The sequence below is a fragment of the Haemaphysalis longicornis genome, unplaced genomic scaffold (assembly GCF_048455015.1).
Source record: "Haemaphysalis longicornis isolate Haplotype H1 unplaced genomic scaffold, Haemaphysalis longicornis Haplotype H1 scaffold_2, whole genome shotgun sequence".
Classification (NCBI taxonomy): domain Eukaryota; kingdom Metazoa; phylum Arthropoda; class Arachnida; order Ixodida; family Ixodidae; genus Haemaphysalis; species Haemaphysalis longicornis.
In genome coordinates this window covers 185,614,011-185,639,149 of record NW_027526295.1, presented here as the reverse complement: position 1 = coordinate 185,639,149, position 25,139 = coordinate 185,614,011, and the positions used below count along the sequence as shown (strand labels likewise).

The 25,139-nt window shown below is 46.7% G+C and overlaps 1 protein-coding gene across 3 annotated transcripts in view; it reads left to right on the top strand.

Annotated features, from left to right (window-relative positions):
* LOC144169631 (zinc finger protein 532-like) overlaps positions 1-17,322 on the top strand; it is a 54,098-nt gene extending 36,776 nt beyond the window's left edge. For all 3 annotated transcript variants that reach the window (XM_077698887.1, XM_077698886.1, XM_077698888.1), the window contains one exon: positions 16,850-17,322. In XM_077698887.1, coding sequence (XP_077555013.1) covers positions 16,850-17,254 — 405 coding nt within the window. In that variant the 3' untranslated portion in view covers positions 17,255-17,322. The remainder of the gene's footprint in view (positions 1-16,849) is intronic.
* Positions 17,323-25,139: the final 7,817 nt, after the last annotated feature.

The window sequence follows — 25,139 nt, the reverse complement described above, 5'->3', positions numbered from 1 at the left end:
AACATATTGACGTGTAGTGCATATTGGTTGTAGAATTCCAAGTTTGCCTCAGTGGATAAAACAGATGTAGATTTTGTTAGCCTATGTGTTGTTTTAACCTTTTTTTGTTACACTATTTCTGGGGCCTTGCAGTGCAACACTCTAAGACGTTTTGAGGAAGCAGCGAGAATAGAAGGAGCATTGGAGAGAAAGCGCATCGTAATCAGCTTGAAGAGGGTGGCTTCTGAAGGCGTGAAGTCTGCAACCTACTAATTTATTAACATCATGTTATTTATGACAGCCACAACCAAACAAAGGTCAAAAATAAAGTGCACAAGTCATCTCAAAAATATGGTCACAACATCAGTTTCGGTGTTGCCATCTGTTGTCACGTAGGCATCGGTTCAACAGTGTAATGACCAGAGCCTGATTACTATTAAAGGAGCCATGACGACAAAACACAATTTGGTTCATTCGAAAGATTCTATCCTTGATTGAGGATAGAATCTTGAGCGCTGAGGGTGAGATGCGGCCTGTACAGTAGTTGCAGCAAGCCTGCTGCGAGTCTGTGAAGATTACCACGTAGTTGGAAGGAGCCGTGGTTGCTGCCAGAGCGATGGCTATCTCTTTAGCTGTCGTGGTGCTTGCGTGGAGAAGGCTGAGGGAGGTAACATTAGCCGGTTTGGAGTCGACGGCAACCAGTGTGTGAGCAGGAAGGTATGTGTACGGAGAGACGTCTGTGTATCGGGTGTCTGGCTTGTTGTGGTGTTCAGCTCTGAGGCGGGTTACGCGGGCCTGTCTTCTGCCTTCATTGAAGGAAGGGTGCATGTGCTTGGGGCTGGAAGACACGAAGATATGAGTGCGGAATGAGGGAGTGAAAGGTGGAGGAGTGCGGTAGTTGCTGGACCTGCTGTGCTCCATGGAGCTCAGAATGGCGATTGTGGATACCCAATCGCAGAAGGCGGGCAGTTGGCGTGAAGACGGGGAGGCTGAGGGCGATTTTTTACGATTTCCTGATAAGGGCGTCTAATTTGGCATGTTCCTTTGGTTTGAGGTTGACATAGGGAGCACCATATGTAATGCAACTGACCAGTAGGGCTTGGACAACACGGCAGATGTCTGGTTCTTTTAAGCCATGGTGCTGGGTGCAGATTCTTCTGATGAGATGTTTGAGCTCAGTGACTTTGACGTGAAGTTGTGGGAGAATTGCCACCTCAGAGCCGTCTGCGTGGAACGTCGCACCAAGAATACGGAGTGAGGGCACTTGGGGAACGGGCGTGGAATTGATCCTAACAGACGGGTTCGGAGTGGGGTTTGGGGGTTGGCCTTGGGCGCGGGCTCAAAGAATGAGGAGCGCAGGTTTATGTGGAGCACATGTCAGACCATGCTATTGCAGGTACCTGACTATGCAATTGATGGCTTGCTTAAGAGTGTCATGTTGCTATTCGGGGATCCAGTGTTTGTCCAGAACGTAAGGTTGTCGGCATAGAAAGCGTGCTGTAGGTTGGGGATCGCAGAAAGCTGGGCTGGGAGTTGAAGGAAGGCTATGTTAAATAGGAGAGGGGAGATCACGGAACCTTGTGGTGTTCCTTTGGGCTGAGTGTCAGAAGGGTCAGACTGGAGGGGGCCAAGATGGAGGGTTGCGGTGCGGTACTTGAGAAAGGCCCACATGAAGTTGTATTTGGATGCCCCGCGATTGGTTGTTTGGAGGCCTTGGAGGATTGCTGAATGCGTGACATTATCAAAGGCTTCTTGTACATCTAATGCAAGTATGGAACTAGGGTGCGTTTTGCTTAAGGTGGGACGTGGCTTTCAAAATCAACAATTTTATTTCTTTGTGGATTTTGATGAAAATTGGCACAGCAACTGGAAATGCTTCCATGATGACACCATAAAAATTGCGAACTAATATTGTGAAAACTTTTTTATGTATTAAATTTTCTTTCTGTTCCGCTTGTACCGAGCTTGAGCGGCTTATAAAACATGATAGAAAATTTGTTCGAAGTGCTTTGCATTCCCAAATGAATGGACGAGGTCGTGACAGTTTTAGAATTTTTTTTTTACAACACAATGTTTTTTAGTTTTCATTTTTTTAGAGGTTAATGTGCAATAGGCATGTTGACTGTGAACGATTATTTGAATAAAAAAATCACAAAAAACAAATCTGGAAAACCAAGAGTGTCACGACCTGAACTGTTCATCAAGGAATGTAATGCAAGAAACGGAATCAAAATAGACCCAGCGGTCACAAAGAAATCCCTGGTACAAGCGACACAGGTGGCAAACAAAACTGTTTTGAGAAAACGGCTTCCAAAGTTGCAACATAGGTTTCACTTATCAAAAGTCGTCACGGTTGTAGCCTTTCATGTCCTTTTGAACATGGGGCTTCTGGAATGCCTTGCCTTGAAATTGGAGTGCCTTTTACAGCCTTTCTTTCCAGAAAACATCATTTTCAGCTCCTCTGTGAAGAGTACATACCCCACTTTGCAGACCAAATGAAGGGGGAGATGGGTTTCAATGGGCTTTCAATGCAAAGTAGGTTAGCTGGTTGGCTGTATCGCACTGAACAGCCTCCTTTTGCAGTGTTGTCACACTGGCAACAAGTTAAGCATTTTTTTTACTTAAATTTGAACATTTTTGGCTTTTTTTATGTTTTATCATCTTGCCTGGCACAGCAACTTAGTACTCATACGTGCAGGTGTTCATTTCCAAAAGTTTGCATACCACAAGGATGAAAATAAGCTACTTTGAAGCTTGGTAGAGTACTCTGCATAACTTCCAACTTCAATGCAAGAGCATATTTTTTTACTACTTTTGACATTCAAGGCATCCACTATTTCTCGCAGCAAAGCCAGTATGCCCTAAGCAATGGTATCAATAATTTCACTAAAAAATCAGTTAGATGCTGCGACAGAAACGTACATTTTTTAATGCAGAGAACATATTTTTATTCCTATATTACTAACTCAAACCTGTTTGCATGAAAATTACAAGTGCACGGGAAACGTTACGCAAGAAAGGCGATATGGCTCGCGCGCATCGCAGCGCACGCTTACCGCGACATATCGAACTTTGATTATTGCTGATATGGCTGGTCAGGTCGCTTTTAAGATTAAATGTAACGTCGCAGGCATTAATTACAACTACTGGCGTTCAATCGTAACCGGTTGCCCAGTCATGTGCTGCTCCAATGCGCGTCGGCTATGACGTGCGCGCCGCAGCGTTTGACGCGTCGACCGTTTCTTTCTCAAGGCTAGCGAGCCCACAGTCAAAACACAGCAATAACTAAGCGTGTAAACATCGCAAACCCGACCAAAAGTTCACTTCACGAACCGCTATCGCAAGCGCGCACACAGCGTCACCCTCCGGGGTCTGGCGACGGTAGAGTCACGCGCTCCACGAAGCGTTCGATTACCTCCTCCTTTCGAGCCACACAACTTCCCGTAATCTGGCTCGTTATCTCCGGCATTCCCACCGCGATAACGTCTGTGTTGAATGCCATAGATTGAACAGAAACTCGGCCGAGTGAAGCGGCGAAAATGAACTCAAACCGCTCGCTACGCAGCTCAGGCGGCCGCCATCTTGCATTGCGCCCGTGACATCCAATCAGGAGGGTCTTTGTTCTGCGCCCCGACCGGAGGACCAATAGCGCTTCAGCATCTATTTCTAGCTTCGTTTGTGCGTCGTTTCTTTTCTGCCGTTTGTGCGTTTGTGAATGAACGAAGATAAAAGAGACGAGCAGAACCGGAAAGACGATCGCTCGGCCGATCTAACCATATCAAAATGGCCGCGCCCGGTGGCACCGGTGCGGAGATAGAGCGCTCCGAAAATTGCCGTTTTTTCGCCCTTTTGCGCTGATAGTTTGTCACCGCGCCTGACAAAAGTATTTTTTTATGCCACTTTGCGACGCTTTTCAGCCTAAAAACTTTGCAGACGCATAGAATAGGAAACATAGAAGCCGAATATGTGGGTTTCAAAAAAACGATGTTTTGGTCATTTTTCCGAAGTTGAAAGCCGCGTCCCCCCTTAACTCTTTCGTTACCACGCCTATTCAAATCGATCACCGGTGATCGATGATTTATAATGCCTATTTCAACATGTTGTAGTCGTTTCTCGTACACCTAATGCGGCCAGTGGTTAGTCTAAACACTTCCCTTTTAGAATCAGTTTAAATGTTCCCGCTCCGGCGACATTGAGACTTTTGACGGCGTTTTTTGCGAGCTGAGGTGCGTGTGTTTTTGAGGAAGGGGGCGTGGCTGCTGCACTTGAGAATTTTGCGAGCTGAGGTGCGTGTGTTTTTGAGGAAGGGGGCGTGGCTGCTGCACTTGAAAAAAGGATGCAGATCGTGGTTAGGCTGCATTACCATAATATTTTTTTGTCAGAAGGCTCCTGGCAAGTCAAATACCAAATAATGTGGTCAGCTTTGTAATCCGACGGCGTTGAGAGGTGATAATTGCTTGAAAATGGGGCCAGCTATTCACTAATGATCTTTGGTTCGGACAAAGGGCAGCTTTATTCTCCCAAAGCTTATTTCTGATGGTCCGCCGCATGTGTACCAAGTGTGCCTGCCATTTTCAACCAGTTTCCAGCAGTTTCGGTTTCGTTTTTGTAGTGCGAAATTCATATTTGGCGCTAGTACGCAGTTACCCAACTACAAGCTCATTTGCCATGCGCCTCCGTTGCCCGCTACTGCTCCTCAAAACAAGCATGCCGCTTGCGCTTCCACTTTATCTACGCCTTGCTTGTGCGATAAGAGCTTCCGCTGAAAGTCAAACGACAACACCAAGTCGTCGGGTATCAGTTCAGACGAGGAGAACGCTTCCAATTGGCCTTGAACACCGCCAGGTGTTCACCGGCCAGTTTCGGTTTCAAACGATGGTATTTCTGGAGGTCTAGTATCACTTTTTAGTAGTACTGTCTATTCTGACGAAGTCTCCAACAACCTTGTATTTGTTTCTTTTCAAAATTGTTAGATGGCGCTGCAATGTAGTAGGCTCGTAGTGGTGAACTCGCTTCACAGCCCGACGGTGGCTTGGTGAAAGCTTGCTGGGCATGATTCTAGCGCGTCATACCTTATTCCTGCAAGCAGGGCTACCATAGTGAGTCAGAACATGATAATAAACCGCAAATGAAAGTTCTGACTGATAAGTGATCATCAGAACGTCAACAAGCATTCACCAAAGTGTTTGGTTCTCAACTCCAAGCGGATTTTTTCACATCGCTTGCTTGCCTTTAATATTGTGCCGGTCATAATCATTGACAAGGTGTTTCTACATCACGTGGAGGCTAATTTGGGCCTTGAATAATGCCAAACCACCAGAGTTCTTCTAGAGAACCATCCAAAATAGAAAAATTTGAAATAGAGGTTGGGCTTCACCACATGTCACGGGCACCACGTGGGCTAGCATTTTCTTTTATATCTGACAAATTGTACTGCGCAACTCAATTTTTTTTTCTAGGACGGGTTTTTGAAATGTCTACTTTACGGAATGTATATTCTAAATTTTTTCTACTACTGGTCGTTTATTATACACAACTTACTTTTTCTTATTTTCTTCGACGCGTGGACAAAAATTTCGAATTCGATAATTTTTTTTCCCTATCATTATTTAGGAAAACATTATTAAAACTGGTGTCGTTGGAAAGCACGTGGAATAATATGCATTTTATGCCACTGCAATGTGTGCCTAATCATAATGTATAGCACAAAAAAGTGTTTTGTTAGACCCTTCAAAATTGGTCAATTTCCTGCGGTAACGAAAGAGTTAAATTTTCAACAATTTGCTCAAGTTGTAAAAGCACATCTCGGGTAGACAGGTGTGCTCGAAACCCAAACATGGTGTGGGGATAGAGGTCATCGTCCTCCAAGGATGTCGTAAGTCAGGAGTGAATGAGGTGCTCGAAGAGTTTACCCGGGCATGAGGGAGGGAAATAGGGCGAAGATTATTATTGGAGATTAGTTTGTGCTATTTCGGGATGAGAGTGGTGTCGGCAGGGTGCCACTGAGGAGGGAGGGTGCCGGCTGCCCAGTGCTTGTTGAAGAGGGTAAGGAGGGAGTTGAGGGTGTCTCTGTCGAGATTTCGCAAGGTCTTGTTGGTTATTCGATCTTTTCCGGGGGTGGTATTGCGCCTAATGTGGGCGAGGGCATACTGCAATTCTCGAATCGTGAAAGGGGCATTGAGCGCAGGGTTCACAGTACCCATGTAGCCATCGGATAGAGGAGATAGCAGTTTGCAGGGGACCAAAAACTTCATGCGTAGGGTGTCTAGAAGGTGGGCTGGGGGTTGGGGTAGCTATGAAATTACATGTTGAATGTCGGGATACGTGGCAGTCTTGGAGGGGTTTGAGCCCAGCAGATGTCTTAGAATATGCCACTCACACTTGGTGGTAAGTTTACTGTGCAGCTCATCACAAAATAAGTGCCAATTTTAAGACTGTAGGGTTTGAGCATACTCCGCGGCACGCTGGGTGACTTCAGCGATGCGGCGCTTTAGTGAGCGATAATGTTTGCGCATCTTCCAGCAGTTTACTAAGCCTCGTCAAGTTGCCCACAAATATGCGAGATGGGCATCCACAGAGGGATTGGCTGTCATGAAGGTGATAATGGTTGTGTACTTCCGGACCAAGGAGAGGAGCTGCGATGTCTATTCTTTGAGACCCGTGATGTCATCGGGCAGGGAGGTGGGATTCTTTCGGAATGAGGACCTATCGGTGAGAGTAGCATGACCGATTTTACACTTGAAGGGAAGGCAGCGAAGAGTGAGTGGCAGAATGGTATGGTCGCTCTCCAAAGTATCGGGTAGTCTCTGCAATTCGAGATGAGGGTAATGTTGAGCAAGAGTCAGGTCCAGGTTGGTGTCGCCTGAAACACCGTATAAACCGCAAGAGATATCGCCTTGTGCCATTGTGCTTAGTCGGCGCAATCTATGTGATTGTGATGACGAAAGTGCTTGATTCCAAAGGTCGCATGTACCGTATTTACTCGCGTAATGAACCCACATTTTTTCCAGAAAATTCGGCATTAATTTGGGGGGAGGGTTCATTATGCGGGAAAAAAGATTGCAACAGATTTTTATAAGTTCAAATTTCATACAATAAAGTTGCTAAGAGAAGCGCTGTCAGGGCCTTATCATTTTCGTAAGAACACGTTGGTAATTATGTAATGAAATTTATAATTTATTCGCAACTCGCCATCGTCGCCCTTCGCCATGGAGCTTCCCTCTTCACTGAAGTCGCTTGCGGCCGCACTTTTGTTGTCGGCACTGTCTTCCGTGCCGTCAAGGCACTCCAGAATTTCTTTTCTGACACCAGCAAACTTCCCTTCTTTGGGCCCACGAAACACACGGCGACCACTGTTCACCGCCCGAAATCATCTTGTTTTCGCCCGTAGCCTGCACGCACTCGGTCAACACTGAAGCGCCACACAGTTGCAGTATTTCCATGTGCAACGCATGCTCCACCACCGTAGTTTGAAACGCCGTGCACTAGGAGCACAAAAAAAGGTTGGAACACAGTGGAACAACAAAACCACGGAGCAATATGGCGAGTCGCGTAACAGCAAGAACAGAGGAGTGCGGAGTGCGTTTAGTGCTTTGTTCGCACACCGGTGGAACCAGGCCAAACAGCAAAGAGCAGGGAAGGAGAGCGGAGTACGTTTTGTGCATTGTTCGCACACCGCAACGTTTTTATGGCGCAAGAAGGTTTGTTTTGCGTTCAACAGGTGGCGCACCGCAAGCGTGCAATTTTAAATTGTAAGCCTCGCCATGTCTCCGACTACACTTGAGATTTTTTTTTTTTGAGTGCGTTTTTAGCATTTCTGCACGTACTGTAGCGCGATATCAAGTTACTGCAATCGCCTACAGCATCAGCAACCATGCTGAAATAAAAACAATTCCGCTGCATTTTTTATTCAAAGTGACAAAAAAGTAAATTCTCAACAAGAAAAGTGGGGGGAGGGTTCATTACGTAAGTGGGTTCATTACGCGAGTAAATACGATAATTCCCCCTCATGCAGTTCTCCACAGCAGTTCGTTTGTGGAACTTGCAACAATTAGCACCATTCTCTTCAAAGTTTTTCAATTTTTACCAAACTCTCAGAATTTTTGTGGTAAACACCTTTGGGTCATCTAGCATTATATAATTGCAGGGGTGGAAGTGCTGCTCCATTTCCTCCACGCTGCTCCCATCCACTTTTCTTGCTCCATCCTGCTCCAAAGGCAGAATTGCACCAAAACGGCTTTAAAGCGTACGGCGCCGCAAGATGTGAGGCAACAGTGAGGTGATGTTCAATGCCAGTTGCATTGAGCAGGGAGCAGTAGGCACTCATTCGTTTAGGTATTATTCACAACGTGGCGCGCTCTGGTGGAACTCCCTACAGGATGCTCGGAGCTTGGAGTTTTTCGTCACAATTTTCTTGTCTCCAAGTGGCGGCGCTGTTTCACGGTACTTGGGAGTGACCTTGGGTACGCGTAAAATGCGCACGTCAGCGCCAGCCGTCATTGCAATCTTTTCGCTTATTGTCAAAAGCAAAAAAACAAAAAGTTTTACTTTTCATTTGGACCCTCGCCATTTCATTTTATTGCGAGTGCGCTTGCCGTTCCAAAAGTTAGATGCCGCCACCGTGCCCTGTCGACTAGGATGAGATAACAGGCGATGCCCTGGCACAAGTGAGAGGGGACATTTTGTCAAGCTAGCAACTACCTGCAAGTAATCAGCTGCTTAGGCTTGCTTGCCCAATGCCGCCTGTTTTTTGCGTAGTGGGGGAGTGGCCGGGGGGGCGGGCGGGGCGTCCTCTCCCCCATTCTACCTCCGGTAAGCCAGCTGTGTACGCTCGAAAAAACAGGTTGATAAACACTGGTACATTCGTTGTTTGGATAAACTACACGATGCACCTGCACAGTATTTTTGCTTAGTTAGAAGCATGTATATTAGTTGGTCATTAATCCGAATAATATGCTAGGATATTTTTTTTTTCTTTGTTTTTTGTGAACATGAACATTTAATTAATTTTACTTTCTCTGGAATCTAGTCGGGTTTAGTTCAGATTATCTCTAGTTTCCTCCTAGTTTTTCTCCTCTTAATTTCTTTCTCGCTCAGGTTTTTTTTGTCTATAAGTCTCGTTAAGTGTAGAATGAAGGTAAACCTTCTATCCTAGGTACAAGACAGACCATTTCGCCTAGCTCTGGTCTTCTCTTAGTTGTTTCTCGTGGCTGTAATGGCGTTATTTTTCACTCGTCTGAAGTCTAGCTAGGTGCTGCTGTTTAAAGCATCGCTTATCTCTAGTTTTCTTCTTGGGGATTGCTCTGTCAGCTGTGATGCTTTATTTCTGGGAACGTATATTTTTCCAACTTGTCGAAAAAGGGGTCTGCTCGGTAGTGACTGAATGTTGAGTAAAAGCCATTTAATTCTTTTTTTTTTCTTTTTTTTTTTTTTTTTCGTGTGTGTGTGTTTCTCATAAGTGAAAAATTGCAAATAAATGACATTTGGAATCTGCTGCCAAACAGACATAAACTGCTCGGAAATTTGCCTTTTGTTGCTCCAAAGCTGCTCCAAAACTACCCTTTTACAGCTGAGCTCCAACGCTGCTTCATAACAGCATTATTCCTGCTCCCTGAGCTGCCCCAGGAAACTAAAGCACTTCCACACCTGTAATTGTATCCAATATGTCACCAATAATTGTACCGTCATATATAGTTTATTTTTGCATAGGGGCAATGGGAAATTTGAGAAATCTAAGGAATTTGATTGTTATAAGCGATATATTGTTATATCCGGTATTGTTATAACTGGATTACGCTGTATTAGGGAAAGGAGATGAAGCACTTGCAACTCCTCAGCCATATTTGCGCTGGTCCTTGTTACGTCACATGAATTCGTTGTGCAATTGGCAGCTACCAATCAGAGCCACCGTCAAATTACATTGGTGCCTGTAATTACATCCGATTGTATCACTTGAATACCAAGGTGGAGTTAACTGCCTGTAATTCCATCCGATTGTATCACTTGAATACCAAGGTGAAGTTAACTAAAGGGTAACTGTTTTTAGTATTCCCTATATTGTGGCACTGCTGACGTCGTGTAGCATGAGTTTTGAAGTAATTTCAATATTAATTATCTTTTTTCTTTTTCCAGTTAAAAAAAAACATCTTTCAGGACTGGAATTTTGTTGAGTGAGTTGTGAAAGTGTAGTTCTTTCAAATTAAATGAGGGGTTTGTCTGCATGGTACCTTAATTAAGCAGCTTCTCAATATTCGCGGACGTGAGGCTTACCTTTTCAGTGAAAAAATATTTTTATTTTAATCGTTAAGCACTCACCGCTAGATGAAAAAAACAGCAAGGGTGTACTAATACAGTCAAGCCCCATGATAACGAAATCTCATGGTAGCGAAATGTTTTCGGAACCCCAGCGAATCTCCATAGAATCCCATGTATTTCATATCTCTCGACAACGAAATGTTTTTGGCAGCGATCCCGGATTAACAAAATTCTCTGCAAGTCCTGTCGGAATGTTATCGACCAGTTTGAGGCTAACAGTGACAAAAAAGTGCTCAAATGCATTTTTTGTAGACTAAAATTGTGTGAATTCTGCACGGCGCGCTTACATGGCTGCCGCCATATTTGTTTACAAAAAAGATTGTGCAGCAGGCGACCGTGGAGGCACTCTCATATGACAGCACCAGGGGGTGACACAGGGTGGTCAGGGTGGTGACTCGTGGCACGTCTTGGGCTAGCCTAGCTAGCTACCACTGTATAGAACGCATGCATTCGTTGCACATATTGGGCCTCGTCGATTTACGGGCGTTCTGGAAACCGGTGGGCTGCCAGAAGTTTGCTCTCGGACAAAAGGTTGCGTCATAAGCGCCTTGGTGTATACCTGAAACCAAAAAATCAAGAATCAGGCAAGCCCAACCGCAGTGGGCACTGAAGGGAAGAACCTTTTCTTCGGTTGCCTGCTATGTATGGTTTCACTTCATAAAATGTTGGACAACCTAAAGATGCGCTAGCAGCGCTAGCAGTGCTACCGCTGCTTTCGTCGACGCACTCGATCCAGGCGGGCCTCTTCCCGAAGCTGGAAGGGAGCATGCCGCAGTGGCTTGGACTCATTTCTGCAACCACTTGCCATCGCTGGGCATCCATTCCTTTTCGACTTGCGAAATCTTCATCATCCCTTGGAAGATGTCCTTTCCGAACCGAACCGTGGTTCGTTGTGTGTGTGGCCCTTCGCTGGAACATCCTGCACTTACCACTTTGTTTGCATCTTTTCCCAAGTTGTTCCTCTGGTATTTATGTGCGTCAGCTGAAAAGAGGATGTACGCCACAAACGAAGTTCTTCTGATGGATGCACTTTCCGACGCCGTTTCTTGAGGGGCTGCTGGCACCGTTTGCAGGCGCCCTAAACGAAAACATTCAATCAAAGGCTTCGCGTGCGGACAGCCTATGTTCATGCGAAAGAAGGTTTACCTGAACTAACGCAAGGCATCTATGCTTTCGTCTAACATCGGAATGCTGCCCTCGTCTGTGAGCTGAAAAGCACTAGCTGTGTTTAACGCAAGCTTAACTGAAAATGAGTGGCAGCTTCTTACGTGGGGAGCTGTCGTATTGCATCGTAATTTTCAAACGAAAAAAGAAAAAGCTGCATATTCTAATTAAAACATGCTGTATCCTACTCCAAAGTTTTAATAAAGTGGAATGGTCTGCTTGCAAAGTTAACTTGCATATTAATTAAAGCAACTTTAAGGGTTAAAACCCGGAATGACTAAACAACTCAAATGTTATGTTGAAACTGGCCGTGCCACGCTAGTCAATTTTTTGTCGTTTGCTAGCAGCGTCATCTGCTAGCTTCCAGGCTGAAGCCAGCTGGCTGCTAGACCACAGATGTCCTGGCAGTTCTGGCAGCCCACGGGGAGCCAGAGTTTGCTCGACCTGAGAAAACTGAGAAAATCAAGAAAAATCGCCGGAAGTGACTCATAGAGTTACTCGAGAACGAATGACCGGCTTTTGCCTCTGGCAGCCTGCAAGCAGCCCACGTGGAGGGGAGCCAGGAGTGGAAAATCAACGCCCATTTTTTACACCGTGGTTCGTTGTGTGTGTGGCGACCGGCACATGTGCTATCGATAAGATGCTTCCGCCAGCTCAGAAGTGGAAGTTTTTATCGCTACAAGATAAGGCAACATTCGTTTCCCGAGCCAGTTGCCCAAGTGGAGGAAAAGAGGATGAGTTTAGAACCACGTATTGTATTTACACGATTGTAGGTTGACCCTTTTTAATCCAATGTTGGGGGGTCGACTTAGAATTTAAAGGGGCCCTAAATAGGCTTCTGAAGGTCGCCATTTCAATCGCGCAATCGCTAGAGTACTCCTTCACGACAATGTATACCAAATATTACACCTCTGCGTAAAGCAGGGGCCGCACAAACACGCAACAAAGATGCTTTCTTTCTTCCTTGCTCACCTACCGCTTCCTCGACAGACTGCTTGTGATGCACCCTGTGACGCATGAAGCTCTCAACAGTACGGCTGCGCTATTGGTGGGCCCCGGTAAATGCTGTATCCAATCAGCGTTCCCGCCTCTGGGGGAAACGCGGTTGCGCACGACACTCCTGCACCGGCGGCACGGCGTATTCGTCCTGCACCGGTGGCACGGACGAATGTAGATCGTCTCCATTCGTTGCACGAGCTTAGCTGAGTTTGTAGGTATAACGCGTCGTTTACAAGCTATGAAAAATGCTGAAAAACACGGAGCATCTCTGCGACCACGGCAAGCATCTGCCTGCACGGTCGACAAGCAGCCCCCTGTGCGGTGTATGCACGATACGGCATACACCGCAGCAGCTAAAACTTATCACTGCCCGCCAGAGTGGGACTATTGCTGAAAATCAGTTTGCAAATACGTGAAAAGGGGTGATAGTGCAGTGAAAGATTGCGCGGGGGATCGTCATCGTCGTGGCCTCGCAAAGCAGTGTCTGGATAACTGCGGTGATGCTAAGTTTTTTCCCAGACCTCGGTGGGACGAGTTCACCGCGACAGCGCCGCATGCCGAAACGCTAGCGAGCTGCTATATAGTCATCGGTGGCAATCTTCAATTATTGTCTTAGCGAGCATGTTATGTTTGGAAGCCCCCTATCTTGCCTTCAAACGCTCGTTTCTGCTCGTTTCCGCTCATTTCTGCCGACGCGGGCTTGGCCGGCGTGAGGAGCCGTTCGATGCGGGCTGGCCACCGACTGACCCCGCTGAGCGGTAGCGGAGTAGGCGGAGCTTGGCCGTCGTCTGCTAGAAAAAGAAGCGTGACGTACCGCCGAGCAGAGCCAATGGCTGCGCGCTTCTCGAACCAACCTTGTTTCTCTAGGTGGTCTTGCGCCTGGTCGGTGATGTCTCCGCTTCCACAGTGCTTTGGAGGCACGGTGAAAGAGGAAATGCGCCAGGCCTTGTTGCGGGCCCTTTTTAATGAACGATAACTTGGCTAATACTGAACGCTTTTAAACCATTTTTGCGGCAGGATTGCGGACGTAAAATCGCAACTTTTGGAACCCTGTTTAGGGCCCCTTTAAAGTCCAACCATGTACCGCTAGTAACAGCAAGAGAAACGATAAATCAAGGGTGCTACGAGGTGGTTATGGTCGAAGCAAAGCATATTAGTTTACCATTGCATACATACTGGCGTCAACCTAAAGAACAAGCAGGCTATTCAACAATGAACCATATTTACACCATCACTCAGGTGATAGAATGATAAAAAATGCGGCACATGAGAGTGACAACTTAGAGAAGTGCGCTGAGTATACTGGACCCCTATATATAGCCTTCATAAATTATGAGAAGCATTTGACTCGGTCGAAACCTCAGCAGTCATTCAGGCATTACGGAACCAGGGTGTAGACGAGCATTATGTAAGAATACTAGAGGATATGTACAATGAGTCCACAGCTACCATCATCCTCCATAAGGAGAGCAGTGAAATACCTATAAGGAAAGGCATCAGACAAGGAGACACAATCTCTCCAATGTTACTAACAGCATGTTTACAAGAAGTATTCAGAACATTGGATTGGGAACAGATGGGAGTAAGGGTTAATGGAGAATGCCTGAGTAACCTCAGATTTGCTGATGACGTTGCCTTGCTAAGTACCTCGGGGGATGAATTGCAAAGCATGCTTATTGCACTGGACAAACAGAGTAGAACCATGGGCCTGAAAATTAATACGCAGAAATCTAAAGTAATGATCAATAACCTCGGGACAGCACAGCGGTTTGAGATAGGTGGCGAGGCAGTGGAAGTGGTAAGTGAATATATCCACTTAGGCCAAGTTGTGACCCCGGATCCCAACCATGAGGCAGGGATAATTAGAAGGGTAAGAATGGGGTGGAGTGCATTCGGCAGGCATTCTCAGATAATGAATGGCAGCCTACCATTGTCCCTGAAGAAGAAAGTGAATGACAGCTGCATCTTGCCGGTACTCACCTACGGGGCAGAAACTTGGAGGCTCACTAAGAGGGTTCAAATTAAATTGAAAACGACTCGGCGGGCAATGGAGCCGAAGATGGTAGGTGTAACATTAAGGGACAAGAAGAGAGCGGAGTGGGTCATGGAACAAACACGTGTTAAGGACATACTATTAGTAGATATTAAGAAGAAATGGACGTGGGCAGGGCGTGTAATGTGAAGGCAAGATAACCGCTGGTCATTAAGGGTAACAGAGTGGTTCCCTAGAGAAGGCAAGCGTAGCTGGGGGCGGCAGAAAGTTAGATGGGCAGATGAGATCAAGAAGTTTGTGGGGATAAATTGGTCACAGTTGGCACAGGACCGAGGTAATTGGAGAATAATGGGAGAGGCCTTTGCCCTGCAGTGGGCGTAGATAGGCTGGTGGTGATGATGATAACATACTGGCGTCAATAAAGGTGATGTTGACTTTGACAGTTGGCGTTCCCGATCTGTGCCCTTTGTCCACTGTACTTAGAGCGACTAACCTCCCACCATTGCTTTCAAAAGTGCTCTGAACCATGTGATGTGATTGTGGCTACGTTAGCGCCGTGCATTGAATCAAGGGATTCGCTAATACTCATTTTGTTTATTAGAGACAAACAAAACGCTTCTTGAATGCGAGTAACGTGCTCACGAATAAAAGTAAATCGTGAGTGGCGGCTTTCGTCAGCCACCATGTTGTTCGTTTTGGTGTCGCACAGCAGTGGCCACTGCCACTTGCTTCAATGGTTGTCATTTCGCAGCGAATGTGTTCTCATAATTGCGAATAAAGTTTTTCGCTCAACCCACAACGCATGGCTATTCCGCGTGCCTATACAAAAGCTTTTCTTTTTTAACATCTACTGTGCGCACCACGAGCGTATGGCTCTTGTGGGAGCATCAATCATTGATAGAAGAGCCGCCGTAGGGTAGTTGACGGAAGAGCTTCTCTTTGTGATACAATTTTTGAGGCGGTGCTCTTTTTTTTTTTTTTTTTTTTAAGAGAAAGAGAGATGCAGTGCAGTTTTTTGGGCGGTCGACCTATACTTGAGTCGACCTACAATTGTGTAAATATGGTACAGCTCGCTCTCTACCATTTTGAAAAGCAAGGCCTCCACTCCTTAGATGGCTGCGGCCTTTCCGGATGTTGACAAAGCAGTGCTCACTTGGGTTTGTGAACAGCATTGGAGCAACGAGGTGCCACTGTGCGGCAAAGTTTGTCAGCGGAAGAAGCTGAACTTTGCTTGCATGCTCAGTGCTGAAGACCAAGGAGAAAAACGGGCAGAGAAGGCAAATCCGCGGGGTGTTTTGACATGGTTGACATGCGGTCGTTAGGGGTGTGAACGTTGACGACTAGTAATGAACCAGTTCTTGTAGTGGGAGAGCTGCGCTGTGTAGTTGCTGCAAGGTAAGGTCGTAAAAGGAATATAAGCGAATTTCAAAAATAAATGTTCGGTTTTGCTGCCGTTTTCTTAGCCGTTTGTTTCATCCTCACAAAAGCATTTTTTTGCTTTTCCCCGGTGGTTTCGTTGTTGAGGGGTCCGACTGTATTCTGAATTAAAAAATATGAATTGAATGGTTCTTGTTATTGTCTTTGTATTCTATTCAGTAATTTTATGTACAGTATTTTTTTTTTTCATGTTGTGTTCTGGCTGTTGATGTGGCCACACCACAAATATTTTGTATGGTACCAACTGGTAAACCTCCTGATAGCCTCAAAACTTCTCTGGGAATTGATGTTACATGTAGTGTCAGATATTGGCGATCATTAAAATGCAATTACAGATGCTGGCTTGTCTTTTTTCCCATTCACATTTATCGCCTCCAGAGAGTGTCGTAAATTATGTTACATGTCAGCGCAGGACAGGAGCGGTTGGACGTCAATAGGAGAGGCCTTTGTCCTCCAGTTGACCTGAACAGGCTGTTGTTGTTGATGATGAGGATGATCTTAACTATTTTAAGTAACACTAAATATAACTTTTACAAAAGAACAACGAGCTGACAAATATACTTGGCATTTCATTTAGTATTCAAGCTGTCCCTCTCTTCAAAATATCCACATTCCGTTCCACTCAAACGTTTTATTGTCTTAGTACACCTAGCAATAAAAAAGAAAAACTGACTTCACACTTAAAATTGTTGCCTTCGATTGCACAAAGGAGACCTGAATGACTTTTGCCAGCCTTTATGCAACTCATAACTTAAAAAATTGTTTTTAGTACTAATCTTGGTAGAGGGGGAAAAATCTAAAATATCCTATTCAGGCAAGCGAGAAATAATCTAAGTGTGAGTAATCGCTAAATGTTAACCTTTGACTTCAATGTCCGTTGCTAGAAAGTTGCGTTTGATATGTTCACGTCATGTTCTTTTTACTCAAACCATTTTTTGTGCTCTTTGTGATCTCTCGTGGCAGGCCGCTTCCTCAGCGGAGAAGCCGCCAGAAAAGCCGCCCAGCAGTGCCAAAGTGTGCGCCAAGTGCGGCTTTGAGAGCAGTGACGCGTCCGCGTTTCGGGACCACATCAAGGCCCACAAGCCGGCCAACCAGGAGACATTCCAGTGCCCCGAATGTGGCCTGTGCTACGTGGTGGAGCCCTCGTTGAGGAAACACTTGCGCGGGGTGCACAGAGTGGAGAAGGCGGAAGTGAAGCCGGGGGTCGTCGTGGTGGCCGGTAGCAACGTCGAGGCGGCCAGTGATGACGGGCTCCGCTGTTCCGTGTGCCTGGCCACTTTTGACACTGAGAGGGAACTGAAGAGCCACACGCGCAGCCACGGCATGGCATTCCTCAAGAAAGTGAAGGCCAAGGATGGCACGGTGTGACGGGATGGGTTCCGGTTTAGCCGTTGTAATAAGGATGTACGAATAAACCGATCGTGTTTTTACTTTTACCATTGCCTGTGTTTTGTGCGGATTGGCTTCAGAAGTGCACACCAGAGGGGCAACAACCTGGTTAACAGATTCAAACTTATTTGAGAAGTGTTGCAGCATGAGGGCAGCAATAAGTGCTGTGTGAGGTAACGTGGGCCCTTCATTTTGTGCAAAAGGTGGTTGGCAGTGTGGGTCCAACCTTGAAGGTGGAACAGTGCTGCCTCAGCAACAAGAAATAATGGGGGGCAAGTGCTCCGAGGTGTCACTTGGCATGCAGTGCGTATGATTTGCGCACCACCCTATTCGCATTGAGCCCTGGCCATGAGCTGACCGCATCGTTTACCAAGCAGTGCTTGCTTTTATATTGCCTTTTTTTGATGGCACTCTTTAATGTAGGTGTCACCCTTTTCTTCATGTTTTGTTGTGTTTAGCACCTGGGCAACAGTGCGAGGGGCAGAGTCTCTTTTGCTCTTGGTTTTGTTGTGCTTTTACCTCACCTTCAACACCGTTTTAAAGCGAAGCTCTCTGCCTCTCACTGATGTCTGTATGCAAAAATGCACTGCAGAAAAGCCAACTTTCTCTGATGATTTAAGGGTATCAGTGAGGAAGTTAACTTCAAGGCTGTCGAGGGGACAAAAAGAAGATTAGAATGCTGGTGGACGAAAAGCAGAGAGGGGAATATAGCCTAGGACAGTTACCACCTGTAACAGGGGGAAAAAAGTATTTTGGGCCTAATAAGCTTTTGTGCCTGCCCTAAGCAGGGCTAGTAATAAACCAAGAGTGTAAAACATGGTTATATTAGTCCTTTTTGGTAAGACGACATGTCATCACCCCGCTTTAAAGGGGAAACCAATAGCAATCATCATCATCATCATCATGATTGTAAATGAAGAGTAGAAAAAATTAAGACGCTTCCTGTGAAACTTGTCAACAGCTCCTGAGTGACGTGTATAGGCCTCACGTCGTGCTAAAGTGAACGTCGACAGCTGTTACCTACAGCTCGACATACTGTGAGAATGACGTTGCTCTGTATGCTGTAAGGCTGTTAGCCGCTGGACATTGGGCCTAACTTAAGCTTGCGAGGTTTAGGCCGTGAGGCCTAACGGCCTATTTTGAGATTTAAACAGTATTCACTGTACGCCAAGCAGCAGGTACCGATTTCTGCTGTAGACTCCTAACCGAAACATCAGGCCTATGGAGTGCATACCTGAGTGCTACTGTGGCTACTCTGGAAACATGGTGCATACCTCCAGACTAGCACATACTCGCAGTGTGGGATTGGCCGACAATGAGGAAACTTCAAAAAACCATCGTTGTCGTTAGACGGAGGGATGAATGGTTTTTGTTTTAAATTCTCTTTTTTATTTTTTTGAGCCACTTCAACAAAAAGTTTCAATTAAAAAAATGCTGCAATGGGCATATATATAGTTGTATTTTGCTTAAAATCTTTGCAAGGCTACCTGAGAGCTGAGCACTATCGAAGTGTATGAACCATGCCACCAATGGAAGTAGTTCAGGGAAGTTTTGTCTATATCGGCTTCATCTTCGGGTTGCTGTTATGGAAGGCGCATAGAAGCACTAGTGGTTTATCACGCCAGGGAAAACCACTGGAACACGAAAAGCACGCATAAAAAAATTCAGGGAAGCTTCCACTCATGTGCATGATTTGAATGGCGAAGCTTTAGGTGAACATTGACGGACACGCAGTTAAGTTTCATTGTTTAGTCCATAGTGATAGTTGTCTTTGCAAGTAAGGCGCAAAGCCACTGCGGAGACGCTGCCGTGCGAAGAGCTCTTCTACGACACTAAGCGCATGCGCACAACGACACGAGGACTTGCTCTTATACGAATGAACCGAGAGGCGCATGCTATGATGTGGCTTATAGTTAGAGCAGGTGTTGTGACGGGTACAGCGTGGCTCTTCCTACGAAATGAGGAGTGCACACTATGATGTGGCGTTCTTGTTCGGAGCAGGTACTGCGAGTATTACAGCTAAACGCTCCTCTCAAGTGCTGCGGCGGCTGATATCGCATGTCTTTCCATTGCCTAGCGGGTATTGTGACAGCTGCGTGACAGCTGTGCGGCAGCATCCCTCTTGGGTAGTTTTCTGCAACACCGAACCAGAGTCCTTTGGACTCTGACCGAACTTAGAGCCAGTAACAACAGCCCCGCTGTTATAAAGTTTGTCCAAGCTTCCCAAAACTTGAGGTGACTAGCCAAAGAATGCTATGCATTAATACAATCACTGAAAGTTACGGAAACTATGAGGTGGGTAACACGATGCAACAAAAAATTTGGTGAACATTGTCAAAGAGAAATGTGTTTTCCCACAGGCACCTGCAAAGAAACACCACTAGACATGGTAATATTTGTGATGGTTTATATGGTTGTTTCAAGATGGGCCAACCAATGATAACTGGGCTCCTGGCTCGTTCCACTACCGAGTACATAATAAAGTAGCGAACGCTTAATAGGAAGCAAGATTGGAACAACACAAATGGAAAAGAAACTTGGACTGTCAAAGCTTAGGTTACCTGTACCCTGGCCAACTTTAGCTATTCAGTGCATCCTTTAATGATGGTGCTTGTAAAGGTTGAGAGCTGTGCCACGGTGTCATGTTATGGAGTGCACCAAGGATCAACAGGGCGAGGACAGCGTGTCTGTGCCACCCCTCTTTCATCTCGTGTACGCAAGAAGTCATCAGCGTGCACCAATGTCAGCGTGTTGGCAGCCCTGACTGCTGCGCAGTTGCAATGCGAACTGAAGGGAAGGAGCACCCATCGGTGTTCAGTGCTATTACTTCGAAGCACAGAAATAGGCCACAATGTTTTTCCCTCGGGAGGGGGGGGAGGGGGCGGGGCATAGCGGGAGTCTAGAATTATGTGAAGACAGAGGCCTGCCTGACTGTACATGGGGAGAAAGGAGTCGCGATGATATTACACAGGACGGGAAAGTGAACTAAGAGAGCAGCCCAACTAGCATTGAGCATGTCGGGGGGGGGAAAGCGTGGAAAAGGGAGCGAGTTGCTTGCATGCGAGTTTTTCTATATGTGTGTGTTTTAGGACAAGCAGGCAGTCTTGGCTGGGTTGGGTACCATTGCTAGTAGAGTGCTGCATTGCACAGGGTTGACCATTTCATCATTTTTGTTGTCTCTATTATGCATTGAAATGCAGCAGAACACCTGCAGATTGCGTAAGGTGATCAAGGGAACAGTTGGCATTAGCAGCAAGAGAAAAAGAACCTGAACTTTGCTGTGCTAGTAAAAGTTCAAAATGTCTCTATCATCAATGACTGTTAGTGTTTCATTTGTTTCATTGCATAAATCTATCAAAAAAAAAATCCCAGGCCATCTCCACTAACGTGAAACCTGGGGAGGGGCAAAGCATGCAGTGTATAAGTGTATTCTTGGCGCCTTGGCGTTTTTGCCCACGGAGATGAAACCGTTGGTGGGTAGAGGTATACAGCTTTGCTGTAAAAGTCTCGTGTATTTGAAGCATGAAGCTCTCTAGCACGAGGCATTGCAAAACGGAGTGTCCCAGTGTTTTCAAACAACAAACTGGAACCGCAATGGGAGCCGCCATCTCTGTAACAATGGCTAACTTGACGATGGAACACGTGGAAAGGAAGGCTCTGAGCTCCTTCCGGCCGCAACCTAAACTTTTTCTTCGGTAAGTAGACGACTGCTTCTGCATAGTGAAGACCTCCGCAGTTGACAGCCTGAAAAAACGCCTAAATTCCGTTCACCCCGCCATCCAGTTCACGGTTGAATGTGAACGAGACGGCTCCATTCCCTTTCTTGACGCCCAAGTGACAAGAGGAGGCAGGGGCCTGGTGTTCTCCGTTCACAGGAAGCCGACGCACACCGGCCGCTACCTTCATTTTAATTCGGCCCACCCCGCTAACCACAAAGCCTCAGTTGTGTCGTCTTTAATTAACAGAGCTGATGCAATTTGCTCGTCCGAATCAGAACGTAAGAAAGAAGTAAGCCGTGTATTTGCGGACCTCAAGAAAAACGGCTACCCGAAAAAAGTTCATCCACTCCGTAACGCGCCGCAAAGAGCAGAAGAGGGTAACAAACTCTTCAAGAACTTCAACCGCCGGACCCCTGAAACGCGTGCCGGTGCCGTATATCCCCGGAACAAGCGAGGCCTTGGCCCGCATTTTCAAAGGGGTAGGAGTACACATAGCGCACAAGCCTTCGACAACTATAGGCCGCTTAATCCCCCGCCCCAAAGACCGGACGACAATAGAGAAGGCACCCGGGGTCGTCTACCGCATTCCGTACGCGGGGTGCAACGCCTCGTACATCGGTGAAACCAAAAACCTGCCGGAGAGGATTAGGCAGCACAAGAACGACGTCCGGAAGCAGAATAGAGTTCGCAGCGCAGTCGCCGAACACTGTGACATGGCCGACCACAAAAATTGACTTCGCCGGGACGGCCATCCTCGAAAGGGAAACGAACTGGAGGAAGCGGCTTTTCCTCGAATCGTGGCATATTCAACGCACACCTGGGAATGTTAATCGCTCGCTTGGCACTCTCCCCTCGGTGTACACACATGGATTACGTGCCGCAGCGAGGGGCTTTGTGCGAGGCCAGCAAATGTGAGACTATAAGATGGAGCTGCAGCGTGGCCACTGTCACCCCTGAAGAAGAAGCCGAGCCGGCTTCGAAACGTCGGGTTTTTGCCTTTTTGCATTGTATTGGTTGGAGCCTAATTAAATCTCAGTTCAGTAACTTCCCAACCAGACAGAAGTCTGTCGAAATGTTCACTTTCAAGCCCAGTGTTTTAGTACCGTGACAACATGAAACGACGCCAACAGCCCGAGCCCCCAAGGAGCTTCACCCCTAAAATGGTCAATTTCTTCACACTCCCACGGTGTCATGCATTTATTTTCTAGAAGTTTATTGCTTGACAGAATTTTTTTTTGTGTGTGTGTATATATGTGTGTGTGTGTGTGTGTGTGTGTGTGTGTGTGTGTGTGTGTGTGTGTGTGTGTGTGTGTGTGTGTGTGTGTGTGTGTGTGTGTGTGTGTGTGTGTGTGTGTGTGTGTGTGTGTGTGTGTGTGTGTGTGTGTGTGTGTGTGTGTGTGTGTGTGTGTGTGTGTGTGTGTGTGTGTGTGTGTGTGTGTGTGTGTGTGTGTGTGTGTGTGTGTGTGTGTGTGTGTGTGTGTGTGTGTGTGTGTGTGTGTGTGTGTGTGTGTGTGTGTGTGTGTGTGTGTGTGTGTGTGTGTGTGTGTGTGTGTGTGTGTGTGTGTGTGTGTGTGTGTGTGTGTGTGTGTGTGTGTGTGTGTGTGTGTGTGTGTGTGTGTGTGTGTGTGTGTGTGTGTGTGTGTGTGTGTGTGTGTGTGTGTGTGTGTGTGTGTGTGTGTGTGTGTGTGTGTGTGTGTGTGTGTGTGTGTGTGTGTGTGTGTGTGTGTGTGTGTGTGTGTGTGTGTGTGTGTGTGTGTGTGTGTGTGTGTGTGTGTGTGTGTGTGTGTGTGTGTGTGTGTGTGTGTGTGTGTGTGTGTGTGTGTGTGTGTGTGTGTGTGTGTGTGTGTGTGTGTGTGTGTGTGTGTGTGTGTGTGTGTGTGTGTGTGTGTGTGTGTGTGTGTGTGTGTGTGTGTGTGTGTGTGTGTGTGTGTGTGTGTGTGTGTGTGTGTGTGTGTGTGTGTGTGTGTGTGTGTGTGTGTGTGTGTGTGTGTGTGTGTGTGTGTGTGTGTGTGTGTGTGTGTGTGTGTGTGTGTGTGTGTGTGTGTGTGTGTGTGTGTGTGTGTGTGTGTGTGTGTGTGTGTGTGTGTGTGTGTGTGTGTGTGTGTGTGTGTGTGTGTGTGTGTGTGTGTGTGTGTGTGTGTGTGTGTGTGTGTGTGTGTGTGTGTGTGTGTGTGTGTGTGTGTGTGTGTGTGTGTGTGTGTGTGTGTGTGTGTGTGTGTGTGTGTGTGTGTGTGTGTGTGTGTGTGTGTGTGTGTGTGTGTGTGTGTGTTGTGTGGTAAAGCCAACTAAAGGACATGGACCATGTGGCAGAGCCAACGACCTGTGCGTGCTTTGCGGAAAAGCCAGCCTTCTGAACTTGTAATTTTCTAACATTTAGTGATACTCTTGTAAAGGCACGCAACAAGATGAATAGGGTAGCGCAAAGTACTCCTGAATTACTCGGAAGCTTCAAACATTTGGCCCACTGCTATTTTTTGTCTTCCCGTTTTATTCACGTTTGCCAAAACTTGACTGTAAAGGCAGGTAAATGTGAACCTTCGTCAGAGTGTTTCTAAGGGTAGGTATACCAAAGAAGGTATTTGCGCTTGCCTCACCGCTCACTCCGAAGCCACGTGTGGAGTGACCCATCTTCGCGAGACTTCGCTAAAAATTGCACGGCACGAATTTCATCTATCTCTGCACTACTACGCCCACTCGAGCCTAACGCTGATTTACCGTGTTCCCAAATAACAAAGCGAGCTCATCCAAAAAACGGTACGAAAAACGCATGCGAGTGGCGGGTGGTCGTACGTCGCCGGCAGCGCTCCGCTACGAAGCACGAAAACCGACCCGCGCGGTCGAGTCTGGGCGGTGGCTGCGCGCAACATCTGTCACCTTCGCGTGACGCGGCAGAGATCTTGCGGGAGGGAAGGGTCCTTCGGGCCATCCATCTTGGCTCCGCTCTTGTCTTTTGTTCTTCGCTGGCCGCCAGCCACGCGAGCAAGCGTCGGAGGCGGCTGCAGTGAAGCAACGTCTCGGGAAAGAAAACAATGCGCGGTACACTCCTTGGTACCCCCGCTTAGTGCAGGCGGCACCGCAAACGACGAGCGGCACAGATGCGGCCGACAGGCGCTAACTGCATTATGCACACCACTGTCTGCCGCAAACTTACCGCTGCCGGAAAGTGGGCCACTGGGAATAAAGTTTCGGAATAAAGTTAAGCGGGTGTGACTAGCTTCGGTCGCGGCCACCTAAGACGCGTGGGTCTCGAGGGGGGGAAGGGGGGGGGGGGAATCGGAAAAACGTTTTTTTTTTTTCGTGGCCCTGAAAAAAGTGGAGAAATTCCTAGCTAACAGACGAAACTGGGAGTTCTTTTTTTTTTTTTTTTGCCTTTTTTTTCTTCCAAGCGGGAGCCTCTAGAAGATCGCTTCTATTCTGGTGATGGGTATCGCGAGGAACACATTCGGAACTACATAACTGCCTGTAGAGTCCCGAGGTCTTTTGATATGCGCCAAGCTCTAAGCTTGGGTCGTCGAATTTCACCGCACTGGCTGAATTGAATTGATGGAGTAGCTTCTTCGATTTGTCAGTGCAGTTGGTGACGCTTGCGCTTAGTTCTTCAATTTATAGGCACTGCAGGCGAGTGCTAAACCAGTGTTTCGTGTACACCTCCAGAGGAATAATGCAAGCCTCGTGCTTCGTGCAGTACTTGCACTGAACTGTTCACGAACTGGTGTAACGGTTATTGCCCTGAATTGCTCCTTGTGCGCTTAATTTTGCGTGCATTTTCGTCTTTATTTAAAAACTACTAAAATTAGTTTATCCCCGTTTTTTTTTCTTTTTTTCATTTACACGCCAAAAGTGCATGCATAACGGAGTAATGCAAGCGTGTCCCATCAATTGCTTCAGGGGTGATGGAGAAATCATTTACCGTAGTAAGTACATTGAAAAATTCGCAGAACTCGGGCATTTTTGTACAGTTTTGCGTGTCTATTGTTGCCTTTGGTATTTACCAATAAATGACGAACAATTAGATGCACCGCTGCAGCCAATACAATAGCTTTCCAAGCAATTCATTTGTTGAATTATATTTAATGTAACAGCGTGACGCGAATCCTAAAAAAAAGGTGTTGAAGCGCGAAATGATAGCGCGGTAAGTTCAAATC